General features: G+C 41.5%; 1 protein-coding gene across 2 annotated transcripts in view; it reads right to left on the bottom strand.

The window, feature by feature from the left end:
* lrrk2 (leucine-rich repeat kinase 2) overlaps window positions 1–25,752 on the bottom strand; it is a 45,966-nt gene that overhangs the window by 15,787 nt on the left and 4,427 nt on the right. For both annotated transcript variants that reach the window (XM_035156401.2, XM_035156402.2), the window contains exons 5-30: window positions 25,170–25,304; window positions 24,535–24,669; window positions 21,597–21,728; window positions 20,389–20,508; window positions 19,925–20,085; window positions 19,746–19,825; window positions 19,332–19,438; window positions 18,885–19,014; window positions 18,261–18,385; window positions 16,596–16,723; window positions 11,970–12,114; window positions 10,579–10,718; window positions 9,890–10,018; window positions 8,187–8,357; window positions 6,795–7,059; window positions 6,462–6,650; window positions 4,946–5,061; window positions 4,686–4,758; window positions 3,867–4,048; window positions 3,517–3,767; window positions 2,851–2,999; window positions 2,055–2,148; window positions 1,778–1,964; window positions 1,518–1,699; window positions 1,006–1,223; window positions 582–709 (exon numbers count right to left, since the gene is read on the bottom strand). In XM_035156401.2, the coding sequence (XP_035012292.1) occupies window positions 582–709; window positions 1,006–1,223; window positions 1,518–1,699; window positions 1,778–1,964; window positions 2,055–2,148; window positions 2,851–2,999; window positions 3,517–3,767; window positions 3,867–4,048; window positions 4,686–4,758; window positions 4,946–5,061; window positions 6,462–6,650; window positions 6,795–7,059; window positions 8,187–8,357; window positions 9,890–10,018; window positions 10,579–10,718; window positions 11,970–12,114; window positions 16,596–16,723; window positions 18,261–18,385; window positions 18,885–19,014; window positions 19,332–19,438; window positions 19,746–19,825; window positions 19,925–20,085; window positions 20,389–20,508; window positions 21,597–21,728; window positions 24,535–24,669; window positions 25,170–25,304 (3,872 nt within the window). The remainder of the gene's footprint in view (window positions 1–581; window positions 710–1,005; window positions 1,224–1,517; window positions 1,700–1,777; window positions 1,965–2,054; window positions 2,149–2,850; window positions 3,000–3,516; window positions 3,768–3,866; window positions 4,049–4,685; window positions 4,759–4,945; window positions 5,062–6,461; window positions 6,651–6,794; window positions 7,060–8,186; window positions 8,358–9,889; window positions 10,019–10,578; window positions 10,719–11,969; window positions 12,115–16,595; window positions 16,724–18,260; window positions 18,386–18,884; window positions 19,015–19,331; window positions 19,439–19,745; window positions 19,826–19,924; window positions 20,086–20,388; window positions 20,509–21,596; window positions 21,729–24,534; window positions 24,670–25,169; window positions 25,305–25,752) is intronic.

The raw sequence follows: 25,752 nt of genomic DNA, 5'->3' as shown, positions 1-25,752 counted from the left end.
ATAATAGTGCATTTGATTTGAATCCATGTAACTGATTCAGGAAGTCTTTATCAGGAACTACCTGAATTAAATCTGTCAAAAGGGGAAGCTTTTAGTTTTTATGAGTTTTTATCAGTAACAAGAGGTGTTCCACAGGGCTCTTCACAATTTACATTAACACCATTGTTTCATCTGTATGTATCCATATGTTTTTACTTTACATCTTGATCATCCTGATTCCTCTAATTGGTATAATCCAATGTTTTTTTTTAATGGCTTTTATATAGGTAAATTGTAAAACTTCTTATTAGTATAACCCTATGTTGTTGCTTATTCCCTCCTATTTTACCATCTCTGTGATTTAACTCTATCATATTAAATTAGGGTCACCCCTCAATGATTTCTACAGTGTAAATTAAGGTAGTAATCATTTATAATGGTGTAGTTTTACTTTGATCAACAGGATCAATAGATTTAAATTTGGGTTTTAAAAAGCCCATTAAATCTCAACCTACTTGCGTCTCAGCTCAAGTTAGACCAGGACATTTTAATTACTAGAACATATTTATCACGACAGGATGAATCTTTGGTTCATGACTTGCTTTGATGTTGAAGAGCCAGGGTTTGAGGGCATCCACCTGACCAGCTCCTTTGCTGAGGTTGTAAACCACCAGGTAAATAGCTCTGGAGGTCAGGAAGTGAGGGTGAGCGCCACTGAACTCCTCTCCACCTGGGTAAGGAAGCAGAGAGTGAAACTACACCACAGCAGCCGGATAAAATACAGAAATTTCACTGTCAAATATGAGACATCAGTGTCTTACAATATGCATGACTTGTAGCAAACTCCAGTGCACACATGCCTGCAGTTGCGACCTGACTGATCACTAACAGGCCCTGCTGCCCCCTGTGCCATGTGTGTGTTAATGTTTCTAAGCTGCTGGACCACTTGGCAATTTGTGATTAATATTATTCTTCATCGAACTGCTTTGCATATTAATTTATCAAGGTTTCAAAATGCTGGCAAACCTGAAAAGTCCCAGACATTCATCACCATCTTCTTCTTGTCTCGTTCACCGATGACCCAGTCCCTGATACCAACGGTGGTCCTTTTTGAGTGCAACTGGCAGCGCTTCAGCTTCATCAACTGCTGAATCAGGGTGGTCTTCCCGCTGCCGGCATTCCCCACCACGATGAGCTTCATCCGATAGTATGGCACTGCCTTCTTCAGCCGCTGCTGCAGGAACCTGGGGTGAAGGGCAAAGGAAAGGAAAGGCTTATTACATCCGCCAACGAGGTTATGTTTTCATGGGTGTTTGTTAGTTATCAGGATTATGCAAAAACTACCAAACCAAATTCTATGTTTGAATTCTAAGTTTGTTACGAGACACTCTCCTTCAATAAATTCACCAATGAGCAACTATAAACTGTGGTGTACATTGAGCCAATGAGATTCAAGACGATAGGGTGGTGGCCAAAAGCTTTTAATATTTATATGTTTATGTATAAAAAAAACACCTCAGATTTGTAAAGCCCCTGACCTGACTATGTCTTTGGTCTTGTTGCCAATTAGTTTAAGGTCCAGCTGGAGCCGAAGACCATCCAGCGGCAGGTCCCACAGTCTGCTTAGTTTCCCCATCTCATCAGGGAAGAACCGCAGGTTAGTGTTACGGCTCACATCCAGGGAGGTCAGGCCTTCCAGGAGGCCAACCTGTGGAGGAATCTGGAACAACACAACCATCACATTTGCAGTAATATGAATCTTATTTCTTATCAAGCTTTGCTCTAAATTGCCCTTTACCTCACTGAGCTTGTTGTCACTCAGGTGAAGTTTCTCCAGTCTGATCCATTTGGAGGTTGGCCCGTTCAGATCCAGAGCTGCGATGCAGTTCTGACTGAACATCAGCTCTCTGAGATTGCTCGATGCCCAGAATCCCGGGCCGGGAAGAACGGCGATTTGGTTGGTTCTCATGTCCACAGACCTTAAGCTAAAAGAGGCAAAAAAACATCCGCTGCATTACAACACACTGACTGACACAATCATAGAAACAAGAAAAGTAAGTGTGAACTTGACTTACTTTGGAAGATCAAGTATAGCCTCAGAAACATAAGTGAAGTTGTTGTTTGCTAGTTTTAGTGTCATGATCTTGGACGGCAGATGTGACAGGCAACCTGGAGAGGACAGTAAACTCATGATTACAATCACTGTGTTCACTGTGTTAAAATATTACCCGCACTGACCTCGTTTTCAAAATGCTCTGCACAATGATATGTTATTAAACTTTGTATGACCAATATTATAAAGTACAAAATAGGCAAAAGAGGAAGTCACAAAGCTCCTGAAACCAAGATCCTGAATGCAACAACTAGGGTTTGGTACTGAACTCTGTACTTTTAAGGGAACCAACCTAATTACGTTGGTACTACCGGGTACCGATTCACGTTTAATCAATCTATGCCAAATTTCGGTACCGGTGAGGGCATCTGGGTGGGAGAGTATGTATATGTGAGAAGAGAGAGTATACGTTAGTGAGTGAGAGTGAGAGAGCAAGACCATGTGACTCACGCCTGGAACTTCATTAATTTCTGATCATGATCATTCTGTTGTTTTTACCCAGTCTGAGTTTACATGTGACTGATCATACTGTTTGTGTGTATGAGTGCGTGAAGGCACGAGAGACGAGCTGAATTATGAATGAATGCGCAGCTATGAAGAAAGATTTGACTCATTAAGGAAAAGGGTCAATCATTATGTGGGAATGATAAAAGTAAAAAGTACCGTTGGGTACCGGTACCGAATTCCAGATACAGGTAGCAGCACCAGTAGCAGTTCAAATGTGAATGGTACCAAACCCTAGCAACAATAGTACTCACAGATTTTGTTCATAGCGGCATTGAACGTTTCCAGCTTGGGGCAGCCTGTCAGAAAGTCTGGAGAAATATTCTCCACACTGTTCTTGCTCACATCCAGCAGCTTGAGCTCCGGCAGGTACAGGGGCGTGCACAGCTCAGTTATATTGTTGCTGAAAAGTTAGAAAAATGTAATTATATTCACCATTGTGCCGTTAATAAGTGGACACATGATAGAGTCGTGAAATAACTAAAGCTATAAACTGAGCAACTGCCAAGGACACTGTATTCATTTAGTTTAATTCTCCAACTTTCTCTTTTCGTGTGAACTTACTCAAATATGGCACCATGCTGCTTTGACATACAGTAATTTGGTGATCAAGTTTGCTGTTTGTTGTAATTTCAAATGTTCTAAACTGGTGTCAAATGTTGTTGATCACTCAACCTAATATTAAAATCACAAATGTGGTTATATAAACTTTCTCTCAGCATCCCCGTCCCTGACTGACTTCCAGCGTCCCTGAATTTATTCCATGACATTAACATCATGTCAAACTTTTTCTATATCAATATAATTGGATATATTCACTTCACAGTATGAAAGAACTACTATCTTCCATTTCCAACACTTCCCTGCTCATCATAATATTCAAACCACAAAACAAACACCTCCGTTTTCAACCAGCCTACCCTTCTAAAAACAGCTCCTCCAGGTGATCCATGGCGCGGCCCAGCTCGTGAGGAAATGTAGTGATTTTGTTGAAAGACAGGTTTAGCTGCCGCAGTGACGGCCAGATGGCAGCAGGGTCAAAGGTCAGAAGGGGACCCACACAGTTACGAGAGACGTTCAGCGTGCCAAGCGACGGCAGAGACAGCAGCTCTGACGGCAGCGACTGGAGCTGGTTGCCCTGCAGGTCCAGTCGAGTCAAACTGTTCAAACTCTGCGCCAAAACAAAAACAATAATATGAGCTTTAGCGTAAATATCCTTTTTTTTTTAATCATTTGATCCCTGGTGTTTCAGCAAAGATCAGATCATCACCTGGCAAAGAGCTGAAGGGAACTCTAGCAGACTGTTGTGGCTCAGGTCGAGGCGGAGGAGATGCCCCAGCTGCTCCTGCACAAAGCCGCTGTCCATCAGACAAGACAGAGAGTCCAACTCATTCCCGGACAGGTCCAGCAGGCGGATCCTCTCCCTCTCTCTGAGCAGAGCGGACCCCAGGGCTGAGGAAGTGACGCATATGTGTTATTATGTCGTCCATATCCAAAAGATTCACCCTCCACTTCTTTTCGCTTAAAAGTATTTCATTTTATACGTCTAAGTTCTCTAGAAATACGGTATACTGTATTAGAAGACAGTTGAGTTAGTTCGGGCATGTAGTCAGGATGCCTCCTTGGCGCCTTTTATTGGAAGTTTAATGGGCATGCCTCACCGAGAGGAGACCTTGGGGTAGACCCAGAACTCAGTGGAGCGATTACAGGCCTGGGAACACCTCGGGATCCCCAGGATGAGCTGGAAAGCGGGGCTAGGGTGAGCAATGTCTTGGATACCCTACCTGAGCGACCCGAACCGAGATAAGCTGAAGACTGACAGACGAACGTTTTGTCTACCTAAATGCTGACTCCCAGTCTCAAGACGTTTGAGTGGAGAAGAATTTCACCTGACAATGATCCAAAAACATGCACGTCACAAAGTTTTTAAAGAAGAAAAAAAGTGAAAACTATGACTAAGCATTTTCCCTGACTTGAATCAAACAGAACAACTTTGAAGTACGTTACAGACACACATCACAGTACACATCGAGCAGCTGTGTCTGCAAGAATGAGAATAAAGCTTAACTGAATTCAATTTAATTGTTACATTTTGGGGCGGAGCCAGTCCTCACATATCGCCTGTGTACAGGTTCACAGTGTTCGCTCTCAGTCTGACCACTCTAGAAAAAGACAAAACACATGACAGCAAAACCAACAGTGAGACAACAGGCTCACATTTGAGATTCCTAATTCTGTATTTAGGCTAAGAACTGCAGGGTATATACTTGAGTTTTACAGGTGCAGTGCACACAAGAAAATGGTATCACCCTGAGCATAAAATACTAAATAAAGATGAAGAGCTTTTACCTCTGCACTGGCATGTCTGTGACGCCTCTGCTTTCTACTGAAGGACCCCATCTTCAGCTCCTCTGTTGAATTATTATGTGGTTTGGGAGACAGAGCCCACGACAATGAATCACTCCCTGCAGAGAGAAAAGCACACAGGAGAACAACTGATTAGTGACAGTGGTGGTGACAAGTGTATTTTTCCTTTTAGTTGTGAGGTTCAATTTAGTTCAAGACAAAACATTATAAGTTTAACAGTGGCAGATCTAGGATTTTTCTATATCAAAAGGTGTAAGTTATCATATGTAAAATGTAAACGTTGGTAAACAAATCTATGTTACCCACTGTTGACTTAGGGAGGGCTGCACATTTGTACAAATTGTATATCTTATTTAAACTAAGCTCACTGATATAAAAAATATTTCCTTGTTTGTTGCAGCACAACGGAAAAAAAACTCCAGATGATGCAGAACACATTGAACGTGCCTTAAAGCTAAAAGGTCAAATGTAAAATGAACAAATGCGTAACACAATTACACTAAGAATAAACGGAGACTAATCAAAAATATCCATAATGAATCAATGTGACTCTCTGAAGAACAACAGACATTGTATTGAGCTGAGTCGAATGACAAAGCGTTAAAAACCACAGAGGAAACAATATAATGTATATGATCTTCAGTGATATTTCAAATAAAATAACAGTGAGGGGATGTTAGTGCTTCAGCTGCTGCAGTACAATAGAGCTACAGTCTGAAGTCCAACATGTTCAGTCAGTAATAGAACTGCATTGATGTCTCAACAGCACTGCTGTGATTCCCAGATATAAATCTAGTGTCCTGCCTGTGTTGGAATCGTAGTGGATTATATGAATTTACAAACTTTAATTTTTAATTCATTTAAAAGGGAATTTGGTTATTTTTCAACCAAGGCCCATGTTTATAAATGTGGGTGTGTAGCTGAATGGTACTTATAAAAACTTCAGTCCAGTACAGCGCCTCCGCTGGCAGCCGTGACACAGCGGCAGTAGTTACAAGGTAATCTTATTGGCCAACTGAGACATGTCCACTGAAAGTTCTATTGTTCAACAATAAAAGGCTCAAATAATTTTTCTGGCATCATTATTTCACTTTCAACTCTCATGAGAATTGGGTTGTTGGAGGAAGACAGAGTTGGAGAGAGGAGTTTGGCTTTTACTGAAGGAAACTATTATGGCTGAATCTTTTTCTGATGTGGACAATGTCCATGAGCCATTGATAGCTGTCCCTACTTGTTTGAGCAGGAGGGTGGATGAGGAGCATGAGGAGGGAGAGAGTGGGGCACAAAGCAGAGGAGGGACAATGAGCTGCTGGAGAGTTGAGAGTTAGACTTCTCATTGAGTGAAATGTTGCCAGACTCTTAAGATTGCAGCCACTGCAGCAGAGGCGATCTACTGGACCGATTTCAAAAGTACCTTTCATTTACACACACATGTATGAACAGAGGGCCCAGGAGTACACTGCAGGCTCAGCTCCAGCAAACAACTACTAAACTTTACCGTCACTTTCCATGTCGTCGTTGAAAATCAGGCTGTCGTCCATGGAGAAACAGCTGAAGATGGAGTCGTCACTCTCGTCAGAAATGTAGCCAGAGGTCAGACAGGGGTCGGCCATTGACCTCGAAGGTCCACTGATGCTCTTGGACCTCTGGATCGATTGAATGTACCTGGCTAAACTCATGCCTTTACCTTTAAAGAGCAAGAGCATTGTACGTAAAAATCATGAAATATTCCCATCACAACTTCACCTTTAAATAATTTATTTTGTCCAAAATCCAAAGATAGTGAATGTACAATAATATAAAAGAAAGAAAGGCATTAACTCTTCCTCACCGATACCATAGCGGAGACTTTGCGTTCTTCCTCTTTCGGCAAACAAGGGGCCGAGCCAGTTGGGATCCATGCGACCGAGTTTGAAGCCCCCCAGGCACAGGGCACTGTTGTTGAGGTCCAGACCCAGACGGCCCAGCAGCTGAATGACTGTGGGCCCATCACACAGCTTCACACTCACAGCCAGAGCCCTGCGGAGGTGCTGCTCGTGTGCACCTCGGCTGATCAGGAGCTCCACCAGCTCGAGAGGTCCGCCTCTCTCACACACCTGCACACACAGCACACAGGCCATGACGGAGAGGCAGGCAGTGCTGCAACTGATTCGTTTATCTGTCAATGATGCTATCAAACCTTGATTCTTTAACTACTGGGACCCATGGACCACGGACAGCTCTACTGTCCGGGCCAGAGAGCGCACAGCCCAGCCACAGCTTTACAGTTTTACCAGCTCTGTCAGCAATTTACTGCTCCTCTCTGTGTCTCTATCATTTGTGCAGCGCACTGCCAACTGAATCAAGCCAAGTTTACAAATTCTGTTGTTTATACCCAGTGTGAGTTTACACATGTGTCCGATGCCACTGTTTGTGTGTGAGTGCGTGAGTCTTTGACCCGAGACAAACATGATCACTATAAGCGGTTTCCACTCTACTAGAATTTTGTTGGGACGCGGAGGGGGTACGAAATTTGGAGGAGGCGGCTGCCTCAAAATTCTCTATGCATGAAAAACCCTGGTACTGTATTGGAATACATTTTTCACGTATCTGTACTTTGTTGAAGTGGATTTATTTTCAATTGCTTTTAACTAATACTTCCCTCCATATATCAGCAAATATCTCTTCTAACATGTTACAGTGTATTGTGTTAAATGCTCAAGTAATGAATAACAACAGGGGACTTGGTCCATAGATGCAATCAGAGCAGTCAGGCAACATTAGACCCCGCCTTCTGCAGCAGCAGCATCACTGGTGAACACCTGAAATGCACTTGGAGGCAACCGCTGAGACTCTGAGGCTACACTCTGCAAGTACTTTTACTTTCAATGCTTTTAGCACAGTATATTTAAAAGAAAGTATTTACTTACTTTCACTCAAGTACAAAAGTGTTACTTTTCATTTTACCTTGGTTTGTATTAGTACATTTAATTAAGTAAAATGTTTGAGTACTTCCTCCATCACACTCGCTCTTCACACATTATTGGAATTAAATTTAGATTTTTCACATTTCCTATTTTCTCTAAACTGTCTTTTTCAGATCTGTAGCATTTTGGCAGGTTTGTGGTCAAAACAACATCACATCTTGACAATTTATGCCAAAACAGACATTGTCAAGTTAACACATGACCTGCTGGATTCTACAGGTCCCTCATCTGGCCTGTGATGCTTTGTGAACTCTGACCTGGTAGATGAGAGACTCTGTCTTCGTCTTCTGGTTGACGTCGGCGCCCAGCTCGATCAGACACTCGGCCATCATCGTGTCTCCATCCCTGCAGGCCTTTTCCAACATGCTGTAGTGTAGCTCCGAGTCGCACCACATCTTCGACAGGGCCAGACACACTGACTTCCGCAGCTGATGGCAGACAGAGCGGGCGAGGAGGAGGTTAAAGGAGGTTAAAGTTGTCCTAAACAAATCTGTTTATTAAATTATGCTGAGGGTTTCCAGTGTTCCTCGTGGTCATTCTAAGTGCTTAGCAAGAAGTAGACAAGTGGCCTCTGTTCCTAATCTGAACAGTATATAAATGTGTCTGTACATCCTGCACAGTCTTTTTGTACTGTATGTTCCTTTTTGTGGGGACTGTGGGTACAGAACAGCATGTGTTTTAACAAGACTGTCTGCTGATCACTATGATTCCTGGTATTCGCATGAAGTCACAGTACATCATTAAAAAACACATATATCTCATTCGTGAGAGCAGTTGTGATTCGAAACTAATTTTGAGCGGCTTTTTTAAAACACTGCTGTATCAGGACGGTGTCTTGTGTTCGTGATTAATTTTCTTAAGTTTCTTTGCTTTTATTTTTATAATAAATCTGGGGCCTTTGGAAAAGAGAAGCAAATACTCAACAACATTAAAGGTCAAGTGTAAAAATAAACAACCCCAAGTTGTGTCAATGATGTTTATACACCAACTCCAAAACTTTTGTCTGTTTACAGAACATATTCCTGTGTTTTTCCACACCAGTCAAAGATGTTCCAGAGAGTTGTTTGAACTCTTCTGGATATATTGTATCCCAGAAATTAGTTTTCTTCTTTTTAATGTGCGATATCAAACCGGACCTCTGACATCCTGAAATAGACTCCGGGAATTGGGATAATTTCGCAGTTCCTTGATCAGAAGATGAAAGATTGGATGGAACCCACAATTTATTTTTATTTTATCAAGAAGTGACAGGACCGACTACAGGACCGATTATCCTCACTGCTCGACTCCATTTTCAAAACAATAAAACACAGTGTGTAAGGTTTCTGTGCGTGAAGATTTTAATTGGATGATGGATTTATTTTTAAATGCATATGAAAAAAACTGACTTGGTGTGTAAAGACCTTGAGAGTCTGTGGCCATGCAAATAATAGAGTGGGGCTATTGTACACAATTACTACACTTACATGGACATCTATATTACAACTATAGACCTTTTTCAATCATGTTTATATGAGTTGCTATTAGAATGTCTCATTCATATTCCTGTTTACATGTTACAGAGTAGAGCCTGATTAGGACTCCCATGTTATAATGCGATTAGGAATTATACATGTAATGCAATCAAGGTCGCAATACTCCACGTATTATTGCTCATTCTCAGTTTGACCTTATTTAATCATTAAATACTGTTTACATGGTAGTGTTTTATTCAGACTATTTAATCTTTAATAAATTATTGCTCTCTATGTAAACATATAACATCTAATGTTTTGTATTATTCATTTTCAATCCTGACTTGAAGCAAGATGAAACTCCAGGGGATCGGAGTGATTCCAATTCATTCTGATAAGAAAATAAAAGGTCTGTATAAAACTTCTCAGCAGATCCATCCATAATTGTGGAGACGTTTTACTCTTATGCAAAACAGTGTCCCCCTCATGTTGGTGGTCTGACTCACAGGGCTGTTGCTCTGGTCGGGGGTCTCCTCTCTGAGCTGCTGGAAGATCTGCCTGTCGAAGTCTTCTCTCTGCAGCTCAGCAGCCGCTCCCGAACAAGCATCCAGCATCCTCAACGCCACCTGGAAACACTGTGGGACACAAACAGAGAGCTCAAATATAAATAGCCCCAAATCTTCACAACCTTTACAATTTGTACAAATACAATACCCCTCTAATCCTCAGACCATACACAGACACACACATGCACACACAAAAAACATCTGTATTTAGGAGCGTGGTCGGTACAAACAAAACAAATAAATCATGATAGTAATAATAATGATAATTGTAAAAAATTACAAAGAAAAGAAAACAAAAAAAAAATTCAAAGAGGTAAAAATAAGAGTAATCTTTTCAGGTTTGTATATATCCATGGGGCTGTACAGGATGGGTGTGTTATTTTGCTCAGTTCATTCATGTATATATACACATTTCCACTCCACATTTTTCCGTTCCGTTCCCACTTATATGTTTACATTACTTTACTATTAACGTATATGTTGTGACATTATTTCAGATTAAAGAAATTGCTTTTGACAAGCTGTTGTGTTCAAACTGAATGAAAAAGCAACTGCAGCACATTGAGTAAGGAATGTGTTGTAGCAGTCTCTATTCTGTCCTAAAAATGTATGCGTGTCCTATTTCTGACCTTCAGGAGCATCTCAGAGTCTCCGCTATACTGGATGAGTGAGACGACCACAACAGAGGCCAGAACGGGCACGATCATCCTCGACAGCTTCTTCTTGGATACGAGGCAGCCGAGCAGAGCCAGACCCCAGTAGTGTATCTCTGGAGGAAGTTAGCGTGGACACAATTAGTTAGTTTTGATACTGAACATCTGTATATTCAGTTTGTACCTCCTGGCAGTCAAAGGCAATACAAACTTATTACTTAAAGGGGACATAGCATGCAAATTCCACTTTGTTAGTGCTTCTACAGGTTAATGTGGGTATCTGGCATGTCTACCAACCCAAAAACTCTGGGGAAAAAACACTCGCGTTTTGTTATAGTTCCTCTAAGTCAGAAACGTCATGCTTGAGCGACTCGATTGAGCTTCCTGGGTTTTGTGTCGTAACAAGGCACGGGAAGTCTCCCTACATGGGCTGACCTTATATATACAGTCTATGGGGCTGACCAGCGCGGAGAAATGCACGTCCCGTGTGAACAGCCAGGCGGCTGCGGCGGAAGCGGCGCTGCGCTGCCTCGCAGCGGTCTTCCACACAGCCAGCAGTGTGGAAGACTTCCAGATGTTCAGCACTACTGTATGCCGGGTTACAGTAGTTACGCCGGGTTAACACCGGGCGGAAGTGCGCGCTGCGAGCAGCGCAGCGCCGTTCTCAAGCGCGCAGCGCCTGGCTGTTCCCGCGGGAGAGCATTTCTCCGCTGGTCAGCCCCATAGACTGTATATATAAGGTCAGCCAGCGATTCTGCTTTCTCCGCTTGTTGTTGTACCCGTTGAATGTCGGGGTTCGGGGTAAATGATGGTCTTCATAGCCCCCCACCTCTCTTTCTCTCTCTGTCTGTCTGCTTGTGTGCTTGTAGTGGATGGGCAGAGGGGACATTTAATTATGTGATTGGGAAAATTAAAACTCCAGAACAACAGAAGGGGAATACAAAGTATGGGATGCATATTTGATAATTTATATCATATAAAATATGTAATTTATATCGTTTAAAATCATGGGGAGAGGGGGAGGGGAGCTGGCTCATTAGCATTTAAAGGAACAGGCACTCAAAACAGGTCACTCTGTGGAGGGCTGTTTTATACAGGGTAAAAAGGGTGCTGTTTTAAATGATCCTTGTGGTATTTTGACCAAAGTATGTTACAGACATTTCATTAAGACCCCAAGGAACCATATCAACTTGTGGTAAAATGGGCATGCTATGTCCCCTTTAATAAATAACCCAGCAACTATTACACAAATACATCAGTTCAGCAAATCCTAGAGACAAATCCCTAGATCTCGTCATTCCCTACATTCACTTAATCTCCAAGGATGAACAAGATGCTGAAATGTAATTAATAATTGTATACTGCACCTCGCTCCCGTGGGAACATCTGTAGTGTATGTAGCACAGTGTCTATGGCCCCCTGCTGGCAAAGCAAGTCCACTGCACCAGAGCAGTCAGCCAGGGTGGACAGCACCTTCAAACCGCACCTCTGTATGTTGGAGCTGCTGATGAACTGAGCACACACATAAACAAACAGCACTGAATATCATCCTGGTTGTCATCTCTTTCAGAATCTATTCTTCAGGCTGTACGATTTACTGCCGAGCAATAGTGATGGACGACATTAACATTTGCTGGGCCCACTACACTGGCAACTGGTTACCCTGTACGCAGGCATAGAGCCAGAAGCAGGGTATTGTTTGTGCATGTGTGTACAAAATAACTTGTGAGGTTATCTCCAGATGATTAACTTTAAGAGCTAATCAGTCAAAGGTGAAAAAAAATGGTTCTAAAACACATTAACCAAGATATTTCTACAAGAAAATACAAAGCTTCTATTGATCAGAAAATTATTCTCCTTCATATGATGTTAGATGGTAAGTTATGTCACAAAGAAGTAAAAAAATGTTGTCATGCATTGTTCAAAAATCTGTCAAGCATCCTATAGGACAGAGGTCACTAACAGGCGGACCGCGGTCCGGGTCCGGACCCAGAAGCCGTCCCGTACGGACCCGGACCTACAGCCAAAACAGAAGGTTATGATTTAAAACCTGACGGGGCGCTTCTATTTGTAACCGGCGCAGCTTTTGTAATCTTTACGGTAGTGGTTTAGCGGCTGAGGAAACGCACAGACCAATTGCCTGCGAGTTAAGCCATCCCACGTGATACTACTCAGCCAATCAAGTCTGTGCATTCCAGGCAGTAAACATTGCGACTCTACAGTGCAGACAGATGAGAGAGTTAGAGGCAAGTTACACATGAAAAGACGGTAGAAAGAAAAAGAAAGATAGAGATACAGGTAGAGATACAGAGGAGTGAGACGGAGAAAGGGAGAGAAACAGGAGTGAGACGGAGAAAGGGAGAGAAACAGGAGTGAGACGGAGGAAGTGGAGAAACAGGAGGAGACGGAGAAGTGGAGAAACAGGAGTGAGACGGAGAAACAGGAGTGAGACGGAGAAAGTGGAGAAACAGGAGTGAGACGGAGAAAGTGGAGAAACAGGAGTGAGAGAGGTGGAGAAACAGGGTGAGACGGAGAAACAGGAGTGAGACGGAGAAAGGGAGAGAAACAGGAGTGAGACGGAGGAAGTGGAGAAACAGGAGTGAGACGGAGGAAGGGAGAAACAGGAGTGAGACGGAGAAAGGGAGAAACAGGAGGAGACGGAGAAAGTGGAGAAACAGGGAGAGAAAGTGGAGAAACAGGAGTGAGACGGAGAAACAGGAGTGAGACGGAGAAAGGGAGAGAAACAGGAGTGAGACGGAGAAAGTGGAGAAACAGGAGTGAGACGGAGAAAGTGGAGAAACAGGAGTGAGACGGAGAAAGTGGAGAAACAGGAGTGAGATGGAAAAGTTGAAAACAGAGTGAGACGGAAAGTGGAGAAACAGGAGGAGACGGAGAGAGAAACAGGAGGGAGAAACGAGGACGAGTAGACAGAGTGAGACGGAGAAAGTGGAGAAACAGGGACGGAAGTGGAAACAGGAGAGCGGAGAAACAGGTGAGACAGAAGAAACAGAGGAGATGAGAAGGAACAGGGAGACGAGAACAGAGGAGACAGAGTGAGAACAGGAGATGGAGAAAGTGGAAACAGGAGACGGAGAAACAGGAGTGAGACAGAGAAAGTGGAGAAACAGAGGAGATGGAGAAAGGGAGAAACAGGAGTGAGACGGAGAAACAGAGTGAGACGGAGAATGGAAACAGAGGAGACGAGAAAGGGAGAAACAGGGAGACGAGATGAAACAGGAGTGAGACGGAATGGAAAACAGGAGAGACGGAGAAGTTGAGACGGAAAGTGGAGAAACAGGGAGACGGAGAAGGAGAAACAGGAGGACGGAGAAAGTGGAAACAGGAGGAGACGGAGAAACAGGAGTGAGACGGAGAAAGTGGAGAAACAGGAGGAGATGGAGAAGTGGAGAAACAGGAGTGAGACGGAGAACAGGAGTGAGACGGAGAAAGTGGAGAAACAGGAGTGAGACGGAGAAAGTGGAAAACAGGAGGAGACGGAGAAAGTGGAGAAACAGGAGTGAGACGGAGAAAGGGAGAACAGGGAGACGGGAACAGGAGTGAGGGAGAAAGTGGAGAAACAGAGTGAGACGGAGAAGGAGAAACAGGAGTGAGACGGAGAAAGTGGAGAAACAGGGTGAGGGAGAAAGTGGAGAAACAGGAGTGAGACGGAGAAAGTTGAGAAACAGGAGTGAGACGGAGAAAGGGAGAGAAACAGACAAACAAAGTGGGGGAGTGGGGTATAAGAGGGGAAGAAAGTGATTCTAAAACTGTTCAATTGTTAAGATGTGTTGAGATTTATTAGCTGTAAAATTGGTTGAGACTTTTGAGTCAAGATGTGAAACAGAAAAAGGGAAATTCAAGCTTTTGCTCCCTTTATTTTATTTTTCTGAAGTTAAGCCCTTTATTTGAACATGCACAATTTTCACATTTTATTTATTTTCTCTTATTTTGAAATGCAGCCCTACTTTTATTTAGTTAATGAGAGAACATTATACATATCTGCAATCATACATATATGTTCAGTTCTATGTTACGTAACAATAAATATTGTCAAAAAGTTTTTGAATCATACTGAATTCATTTGATTTGACAGTCAGGTATTTAGTACATGCAGATGTTGATACAACTACGAGGCTACTTCAATATATATCACACTAAATAGTTAGACATTATGATCTTCCGGACCTTTGCTTCAAGAAATTTTCTCTAACTGGACCTCTTTAAATTTTAGTTGAATACCCCTGCTATGGGACTACCGACATTACCTTAATATCTTGTATAGATCGGAAAATAATTTTGGTCCATATGGGTCGGAATTATGTCATTATGAATTCACCATTAAGTACATCATTGCGAAATTATGCATTATTTTTTTAAACCAATAAAATTAGAGACATGATCTAGAGCTTATTTAGATTCACCAATCATTTGTCATAATAGGGTATAAAGGGCATTATTACAATAAAAAAAAGTTATGCATCATCACTCCCATGCTTTTCATTTTGTATGAATTGATGGTAAAACATTTCTGAAGTTCAAGATTCAGCCTACACTGTGTCATTCAAACATTCACTGTAAATCAAGTAATTGTTCTGACCCGCCTACAGTAGATAGTTGTACTGAAATCATCAGAGAAATGAATGAGAGAGAAAGGTGGACTTTTAGGATCTACTGACTCCTTATACATCGTAACACAAACTATTTGGTTATACGATATTTATGTGTACATTGACTCTCGCCTTCAGTCATTCGTAAAATGAATTCCTTAAACTTAAAACAGCTATTCCATTCCTGGATAACAATATGCAAGATGATTTGCTGTCCATAAGTTACTATGTTTGAGATGTACTACCATGGAGCCCAGCAACAGCTTAGGCAGGTTTTTGACCTAGAATAACCACCCTGTGGTTGTACGCCTCAGCTAATTTCAGTCCACTTCCATTTCTCTTTCCAGGCTCATAGAAGGTCACTGTGACCTTTAAGCTTTGACTACTGAAATCTAATCAGTTCATTTTTTAGTCCAAGTGAGAACTGGTCAAAATTTGGGGAAATTCCCTGAAGGCAGACTTGAGATATCCTATTCAAGATGTAAAAACATGTTGTTAGGCCAACTTGACCTTAAACCCCTCCAATCTAATCAAGTAATCAGCAAGTCTAAATGAACAACTGTGCCAAATTTGAAAGGTTTCCGTTGAAGTGTTCCTTAGATCTCATGTGCACAAGGCAAGAAATGTGCTTTGTGGGGTCCCAGCTACCTTGACCTTTGACAAAATCTAATCGGGTCATCTGAAACTGAACATTGGTACCAAATTATAGAAAAATCCCTGAGATCTCTCTGAGTACTGTACTCCGGACTGACCATCAACAGTACGGTGGCATAAAACATGTCAAATAAAGATTAAATGTAACAAAAAAAACTGTGTTGCTATCAGTCATCATCAAAATGTTTATATCACATCTGATTTATGCCTTATTTTAGAACAAAATGGCCATGAAAGATGGTTAAAAGTTGAAATATGGTTAATTGAATGCTTTTTGGATTTCCCACTGACATGTCACGTCTTTTTTTCCCTCTCCTTTTCAGAAAGCATAGCATTGACCATTCCTGAGGGCACCAACAACCACTGGGGGGAGAAAAAGCATGCACACCATTCATTCATACCAGTAAGTATTGCAAATTCTTTTTAGAAATATAGTAATTACATCCCTCCAATGTTCTGGTTGCAGACAGCCTTACTGTATCATTTCCACAATGAATGGATGAACTGTTGTTTAATTTGTGTAATGACTGAAAACTATATGTGCTGTTTATGTGTGTGCACTGCTTCTGTTTTTGTGGAAAACAAATTACACTGGGTTGTTTTCAGCCTCTACCATCTTTAGGGTCTTTATGGTATTGTTGTCCTCATATATATAACACAACAAGCCAGATTTAAGGATTTAAGAACAAAAGAAATAAAAACCAAACATTTGCGCAGTCATTGTGCTCGTACCCTGTTCAGAACCTCCAGGTAGAGCGTGTGAGCTCCTTCCACCACACACTGGTTCTTCAGGACTTTCAGCGACACGTCGGCCATGTCCGGGTCTGCGACAGAGGTGCCGTGCTCCCGTAGACTCCTCTCTGGGAAATCAAACACAGCAAAGGGACATGTGAACATACAATGTACACACAAACGATCTGTTGCTGATCACTAATCTAATTACGACTGTTACAAGTGCAGCGCTGGGAGCAGAAGCCGAGTACACTGTAACCTTATTACAAACAAGCTGCTCCACTTAACCAGCTTTGCAGTCAACGGCTGGACAACGGAAACAAATAGCTGCTATAGTTAAAATGAAGAATATCAACTTATGTATAGGAGGTTTGTCTATTTGCACACCAAAAAAATGTATGTATTTGTATTCACACAACATTTCACACTGTATGTAGGCACATGCCTGCATGAAAAGTAGGAATACACAAAAACTACTGAACCGATTTCCGTGAAACTTGGTGGATGGATGTGTAATGGGTCACGGAATAAACCATTTCACTTTTGGAGCAGATCGGGATTTTTTCGTTTTCTTTAACATTGTGAGATAGGGCAATTTACATTTGGCTTTATTTCTCTGAGAATAAGTCATGGATGTTGATGAAATTTGTGCAGAGCCAAAACAAGTACGCATCTAGTGAATATTCTCTACTGAGTGTCATTCTAGTTTGTATGTTTGTTAGATAGTAGGATGAAAAAATACTACTCAACAGATTACCATGGAACTTGTAGACAGGTAAATGGCGAGACAGGGTCTTTGTCTGTGTAGAGGAGCTTTTCTGCTAAAAGCAGCTGCTAGAGACAAGGACGGAACCATACAGCAAATGTGCCATAAAACCAAATACAAAGCTCAGTAGTGATCACTACAAGCAACTCATCGCACATTACACAGTCATTTAATCAATTGTCAACATAGAACATGAGCATGGGCAGAAATAACAACCATGGAGAAACAAAGAGACATAAATAACTTAAACTTTATCAACAGAAAGAAGGGAAGGAGCATTGATTAGATTTGGAGGTTTCTCTCTGGGTCAAACATAAACATCACAGTACGAGCACCTAGATGTTGACTAAAGGGAATAAGAAAAGAGACTGACAGATTCAGATGTTCAGATCTGGTGTTAACACGCGTCTCTCTGCGATCACATGTAGACAGCCCTAAGTACAGGTGTGAATCCACCCAAAGGCACATTGAAGACACATGTCATGCACTCAGACCTCATTAAGAGATGGTCCCTGACACATGTGGCCACATTCTTTTAGCTGCGTGAACGCAAATGAGTCCTGGGCCACGATTGAAGGACCACATACTCAGGTGATGTAGTATTTTGACACTTGTGTTTCCTATATACATCGATTTATTTATAGCCACCTCCATAGTATTTAGATTGATCCATACAAGTAGACTTTCTTTTTTTTCCCAAATGAGTAAAATCTTATTTCATGGTAGAGCTCAGCCCCCCCTTCTTCTCACATGGACACACAGACTGAATGGTCAGATTAGTTAAGAACAACGTGTTAATCTGGGTATAGAGTAGGGAAGTGAGATCAGATCAAAAGTGATCACTGGAGACACATGTGGGGAGACATACTAATACAAATGTACAGGGCCTTGAGTTGTACCTGGGCAGAGGAAGACCAGGCTGGCCTGCAGAGCCTCCAGCTGAACCTCCGGCTGGAAGTTGTGGACCTTCATGGTGATGAGGATCTGACTCATGGCCATGTTCAACTCATCCAGACTGGCTATCCTACAGATGCAGGGAGGACAAATCAGTGTTACTGTATCTGTACATTCTGAGAAAACGAAACCATGCTTTAGCTGCGGCTTGTTCATCTTAACAAAATAGCTGAGTCCTGTAACTGAGTTTGTGGAAGTATTTAAAAATATTTTTATTATATTAATATATAAATAGTATTTTCAGTAAGATTTTATCATTTTGTTTCAAACAAAAACTTGAGCATGTAGAACTCAGAACCAAGATGGGATTTTCTTCTCCCCTTCACTTACATTGAAAGCATATTAAGAAGTGTATTTCACCAACCAGCATGAACAAGAAGGATATTCATATGGGCACCTGCCTATTGTTCTATGACAGATTTTCATACCTCAGTGTAAAAAGATGAATGATCTGAGAGAAACAACACACTACCACCCTAGCAAACTTGTTTTTGTTATCTTGATGTAAAATGTTCTCCTCATCTATCCATAAAACCAATAAAGAGTGAAAATAATGTATTTGTACCCACCTTCCCTGGAAGAGCAGATTGAGCAGCTTGCAGGCGCTGATGGAAACCTCCTCTGAGGTTAAATGTCTCTTCATCATCTCTACCAGGTTGACATGGAGACCACTGGACAGCAGCAGAGAACGCATTCTACCTGCAACCAGAGCAGACGTTGACTGTACAAGCCAACTAAACAGTGGTGTATGTATAAACTGATGATGCCATTGGGATTATAGGAGAAGTGAGGTCTTCATTAGAGTCTTTAAAAAAAGCTCAGAGGAAACGTCCAATTATAAACAGTAAACTGAATTACCTCCGGCAAAATAAAAACCCTTCTGGCACTCTCTATTGTCTACTTAATTAAAGGCTGTTGAAAATACGCAGGAGATAACATGTGGACTGGTTATCCAACATGCAAAGCACACCACATCCCTGCACACAAGCTGTTATTAAGTGCAGTTCAACACTCACTGTTGTGAGTAATGAGCATGGCAATGGCACTAGTAGCAGCTTTAAACACGCTGGGAGAGGAGGAGTGGAGCAGCATGGCCACCATCAACTGTCTGTGAACAGGAGTCCTGCAGACAAACACACAATACAACAGTCATTACATTCTCTCCTTGGTTAAACGTAGGGTTGGTAATTTGTCTCGGAAACACTTCTAATCTTATTTGTTGAAATCCTCTTGACGTCCCAATAGCCATCAATAAGTAAAGTCAGGTTTGACGTAGCTTTGACGAGAGGGCTGACGGGAGGGGGTGGGATGCATCAGTGGCATTTTTTCAAATTGTAGCCACTCTTGCTGGATTTTCCAGGATTGCCAACGCCAGCTTTAAACAGTTGAATATAGAAAAAGAGAAAGTGTGTGATATCTCCTCGTTTCACCTCTCTTCCTGGTCCTCCTCTGAGTGGCTCACTCCGGCACCGTGCAGTAACAGATTGTGAATGGCCCAGCTTGCAGCTTCCTGACACAGCGGAAGGGAGTCACACAAGTTAGATTAAATATCGTATACCTCTTTAAATATTTGATAATGCGGTCGTGGGCAGGAAGAAGTTGGACTGACCTGAACTGCCGGCTCGGCGGCGTGGAGCTCCAGTGCCATACAGCAGACCTCCATCCAGCCCAGGCCCATGTCCTCTACCTCCTCTTTACCCCTGTTCTCCTCCTCCTCTCCTTTCTCCAGACCCTGCTCGGCCACCGCTTTGTTCTGCACGATGGTCGCAGCTGATGCGAAAAGACACGTGTAGTGAGTACCTACGCTGCATTTCAGGCAATATAGGCTATATGAGGTCTGTAGGTCATCATTTCTGCTGTGTACACATTGACTGACCCACAAAATGTTGGGATGTAGAAACAGGCTCAAAATATCATTTGGTTATAGAGGGCAATAAAGTCTCTTTTTTACTACATATAGAGAATGCATTGTTTTTCTACTATAATATAATTCTGTGTCTCCAACACTACTACAGCTGCATACACATAGATAGGTTAAGTTATATTTAATATGTGGGGTGGGTGTGTCCTCACTGAGGTCAGCCAGGCAGGAGAGAGCGGCCGCTTGCAGTGTGGCGTTGTTGGGGAAAGTCTGACAGGCTCTCACTGACACCCTCTGGACGCCGTTCAGCACCAGGATGTTGTAGTAACTCTCTGCAAGATGGAACACACACAACAAGTCGACCGTGAATCAAGTGTCTCTGTTTGCCAACCGTCAGCCTGCAAACACGTCGGCTTATCAGGACAAGTGAAATCTAAACACTGCCGCACCGATAGTGAGGATTCATTGATTTCACAAACAGTGTTATCAGGATCTAATGTCAACATGTGACGCGATGCTCCAGAGTTATTCACTGGCTTGCGAAAATATGCAAACAAGTATAAAGTGACGTCCAGATTGTTAATATTTGGACAGTTACTCATCAATTGAATTTGTACCTCATTACCTCTTTTTTTCATTTGTGTTCATTTTTGGAAGGATTGTTTGATTGGTAGCAGCACCACCTAAAATCTACTGGACAGATTACCTTGGAACCCGGTGGAAGGATGTGGTGTTGGTTTAACATTGCGAGATAGGGCGGTTTTCAACATTTTTGTTGCTTTCTCAAAGTTTTATGTGTGAATCTTGATGAAAACATTCAAACATATTCCTGGGGCTACCATCGATGAGTGTGTGTAAAAATCTGGATTAAAATGTGGCTTCATACGAGTATATGGGATTCTTTCAGTTGCTGTATGCTAACAAATAGGGCTAGTAACCTGTAACTACCAACAATGTGTAGCTGAGAAACATAATGTGGCCTTACCTATAAAGCTTGCTTAAATTTAAGGGGACTGTTGCTCCTTTGCGGAAGTATGCCCTCTAATGTGTGACTTTCTAGATTTGAAATTGCATTAGAGGGGCAATAAATTCCCTGTATGCTCTGTATTTACCTCAATCAGGCAATGGTAACTTTTTTATACTTTAATAATGCCCTTTCATAATGATGTCATCATGAAATCATTTATACGATGACTAGTGATTGGTTAATTTAAAAAGGCTGTAGATAATGTTATTGGTTACAAAACTGAATTACTACACTATATGATGTCATTTTTCTGTCTTAGTGATGTCACAATGTTATCCTTCATATTATATGATCACTAATGCATTTTTAATCTGTATTAGATATTGGAGGAGGTATCAGGTTATTAAAATGTTACCGAAATATTATTGTTGACTGTTAAAATCTGGACCTGACCTGATGTAAACTTCCTGAAGAGGCAGCAGGCCGTCTCCTGCAGCTCCTCCACCTCAGGGAAGGCGTCCATGGCATCGATGATCACGCTGTAGCACCGAGCGCCTCCCGACATCAACATCTCCACGTTACTGGCTGGAGAAGAAAAGCTCATTAACTCTAAATGGTGGGATTCATTCTGCTTCTTAGCATTTCTGATTTTCATCTTAATTTTTCTGCTTGGGGAGATAACTTAATTTTAGTCTCCAATAAAAGTACACGCTGGTCTGCACTGTTGTATTACACAATAGATATGTGAAAATGCATAGTGGGAATAGCAGGAGTAATTTAATAGGATTTGATTTGCAGATAAAGTGTGTTAGAAAATCTAAAAATAGCTCATAGAAGGAAACAAAACAAGAGGTCAGAAATAGGGCATCACAAATAATGAGAGTGATGTCTTGAAATAGCCTGGAATTCCCCCACCCCCCATGACGTGAGAAATGTTACTTCTGAGATTATTGTAGAAAACAATGGAACAAGGTCATGGCATTGCTCCATTTTTCATGTGGAAACCATCCAGATGATTCAAATTTTGTTATAGGGCAATGCCTTTTTTTATTCTTTTCTTTTCTTTTATCTTCATCTTGTTGGGTAGTTGTTTTATTGTTGTAAGTGAAAATAATATTTCAGGCAGTTTATATGAAACGTGTGTTTCATGACTAGGGTTGCAAAGGGGCGGACAATTTCAGGTAAATTTTCAGAAACTTTCCGGAAACTTTCCATGGGAAGTTAAGCTCGGGAATTTTGAAATTTTTTTTTTACCGCAAATTAAACGCTGAGCAATAAAAACATCATTCAAAACTCTATTTTAAAGATGTATGGAATGCAGCACACGCTGCACGTTGAATTTCAACCCTGCACTGTGCATTTCTCCATCACATGCGCAGTGCATTCTTCCATCACATGCACAGATAATTCCCAGCATCCTGCACACTACAGCAGGGCTATTGAGGCCACACTACTGCATTAGCCCAAGGACTAGTCAGGGAAGTTTTGATGATATTACTGGGGAAAATATATTAGCATGCTGATTGAGGATTGTTCATCTAGCCTATTTCTATTCATTTATCCATCAATTGTAAAATATTTTAAAAACGATTCCAATTGTTTAGCTAACTATTTATATCTCTGGCATTGCATTAGTGTTTTTTACAAGCTTTTTTCTCATCTTATTCTACAGAACAATGCCACGTGCACTATCTCATGTGTGGAGACATTTCACCCCAGCCAATGTAGAAGGAAAGGCTGTGTACATTTGCAAATACTGTGCAAAGACCTATGTTAAGAATGCCACAAAGATGCAGAAGTATATAGTCAAGTGCCCAAAGTTTCCTCAGGGCTCAAATCAGCTTATGACAACACAAAATGTTTATATTTATGTCTGTATATGACAAGGTAAATACAGTTAGTATAAATTACCCACAAAATTTCCCGTATATTCCCGTTAATTCCCATGAAAAGTTTCCAACTTTGAATATTCCCGGAATTTTGCAACCCTATTCATGACACACTTTTAAAACAAGTGATAAAGACAATACTCCCAACACTTTTGTTAGATCACATTAAGCTATTGAAACCACATACTGTACATACTGTTCTTTGTGTTTTGGGGCCGTAGCTTTTACAAGATGGCCGATCTGAGGGGGTGGGATGTATTTGTTACATAATTTCAAAGTGTAAACGGCTCTCGCTAGTTTTTCCAGGATTACCAACCCTAGCTTTAACTTTTTCTGAGGAGCAAAAGAAAGCACTTTAACTGGAAACGCATATTTAAAACTACCAAGACCATCATTGTTACCCATCTGCCAAGCATCAGTGATACTGGTGAGGTGAGGTGTCTGCTCGAGCCCAGGGGATAAAGACAATACTCACCCCAGCCCCTTCTCCACCCCATTCCCCTTCAGTCTCTGTACCCAGAGCCCTGGTCAAGTTCATCAGAGTCCACTGCTCAATCACATCCTGATCTTCAGCATCCTCTACATCCCCCCACCACCAGCACCACCAGCAGAGGAGAGGTATCCTGAACCACGCACAGCCTCGCCCACCAATATGACCATCAAATACTCTCACAATTCTCCTGAACACAAGCCAGACTTCACACTCCACCACGAAAAGTTTTGCTTTTATTATCAGATTATTTACTCATCCATTATTTAAATTAGATTTGTTTTTTGTCAGTAGCAGAAAGTGTATTTACACAATCTTCTGTTGCATAATGATCATTAAAATGAATGTTGCTGAATCAAAACAACTGAGAAGAAGTTTGTCAGAGGAGTTGATGTGGTATGTGCTTCTTTCATGATCATTAGGAACCTTTGAAGTGCTCACACTATTCTTTAGATGAGTAGGGAATTAAACTCGAAACATCTGTTTCCGGACATTCACCAGAGTTTCCCTTTCACATTATTACAAACGCTGCAGGCAATTCTTGGCTCAGACACGTTCCCAACAACAGAAAAACCTCAAAAGGACTCAGGTTAGAGGTGGTACGTATTAATTCCACTGCAGAGATCACATGTTTTTATTAACATCAAATCAATACAAACTCTCTTGAAATCTTTGTTGGTGTCTTCTACGTGGATCGCTCCTCATTTTCAATCTGAGATATTTGTTTGCTTGTTTATTTTCATTTTTGCATCCATGTAAGAAACATCATTAACACATACGTCTGGAGATTATCTGGAGTTCAGTGCATGTCTGAAAGCAGCTTATGGTTCCAAACCAAACCTTTACTATATTTGAATTAAATATGTTGAGAGCTCAATCAACCTGAGATCAATGCATGACAGAAGTCAGAAATCCGTTTTGCCCTTCTTACTAATCAAATATCAAAGTTCTCCAGTTATTCTTTTAACCTCTAAGACTTCATGAACATTATTTGGGTGAAATCAGGTCCTACCAGGACGAGCCAGTGGGAGCAGCACTTTCATGGCCTGCAGCAGCAGCTCGGGACTGTCAGGGAACATCTGTAGAGCTGCCAAGATCACAAAGTGGTCCTGGATCTCCACAAACTCCACCAGGTGGTCATCACTCACTGGAAACAGACACAACACATGGGTATGATACATAAAAAGATTTCACCTTGGATTAATAAAATTCTGATGATGTGATGCTAAACATGACATCATGTCTTGAACTCACAGATAATAAAACATAGATAAACTCTTTAATTATGTAACAGCATGGAATTCCCCTAGCACAAGCCCCAAAACACTTTCCATATTTTCCCCCACTAATGGAAATGCTAATACTGGTATGCTTCATGTAATAAGCATTACAGCCTCACAGGACTCCAGGCACTGCTATAAATTGTCAGGCTAGTTTTTTTACTACTTGAACTCATTTACTAGAAGAAAGGTTGTATAAGTAATATGGAAATGAGTCACTGTCACAAAATGCATTAACAAGCTTCACGGTCTGTTCTGATACACAAGCTTTGCTGCAGGATGCATGAGAGAGAACATTCAGACAAAGAGGGAGCATATTACTTTGTACAACAGTATACGAGATGTAACAGCGTGTGCGTTTGCCCACCTCTCTGCAGGAGGACTTGCAGAGCTCTGCAGCCTTGGAGCTGCACTTCTTCAATGGTAGGAAACATCTTCATCGCCTGCACCACCAGGCCGAACACATCCTCTTCCTCCTCCAGCACCAGCAGGGCAATTATATCTACATGGCCATGAAAAAAACAGGCTTAAAAATACAACAAAACTGAATGAGGCAGTGTTCTGACCATTATAAATGACAATTAGGGATGGCAAAATGTTTTTCATCAGTAAGTGATAGATTTGTCCGTTAGGGGAACATTTTGCCGGAGGATGTGCAGAGAATCATTAAACTTCAATGACGTTTTAAATCTAAATAGATTTAGGGTTAGGGTTTGCAATGCGATTTGTGCTGAATATCCCTTAGCAACTGCACATATGAGTTTTTCTTTGGGGGATTATGTAAATATGTCTTTAAAAGAATGTTCCTCAGTGGCAGGAAGTGCTTGATTACTATGTTTGGCAGTACAGCCATTAACATTGTACTTTCACAAAGAGGTTTTCAGACCATGTGACACATTGTAATATATGGCAGCGCACATTAGATTAGGGCATAACCACAAAGATTTTTA

Source organism: Hippoglossus stenolepis, chromosome 5 (genome assembly GCF_022539355.2).
Source record: "Hippoglossus stenolepis isolate QCI-W04-F060 chromosome 5, HSTE1.2, whole genome shotgun sequence".
Taxonomy (NCBI): Eukaryota; Metazoa; Chordata; class Actinopteri; order Pleuronectiformes; family Pleuronectidae; genus Hippoglossus; species Hippoglossus stenolepis.
This window is presented reverse-complemented; position numbering and strand designations above follow the sequence as displayed.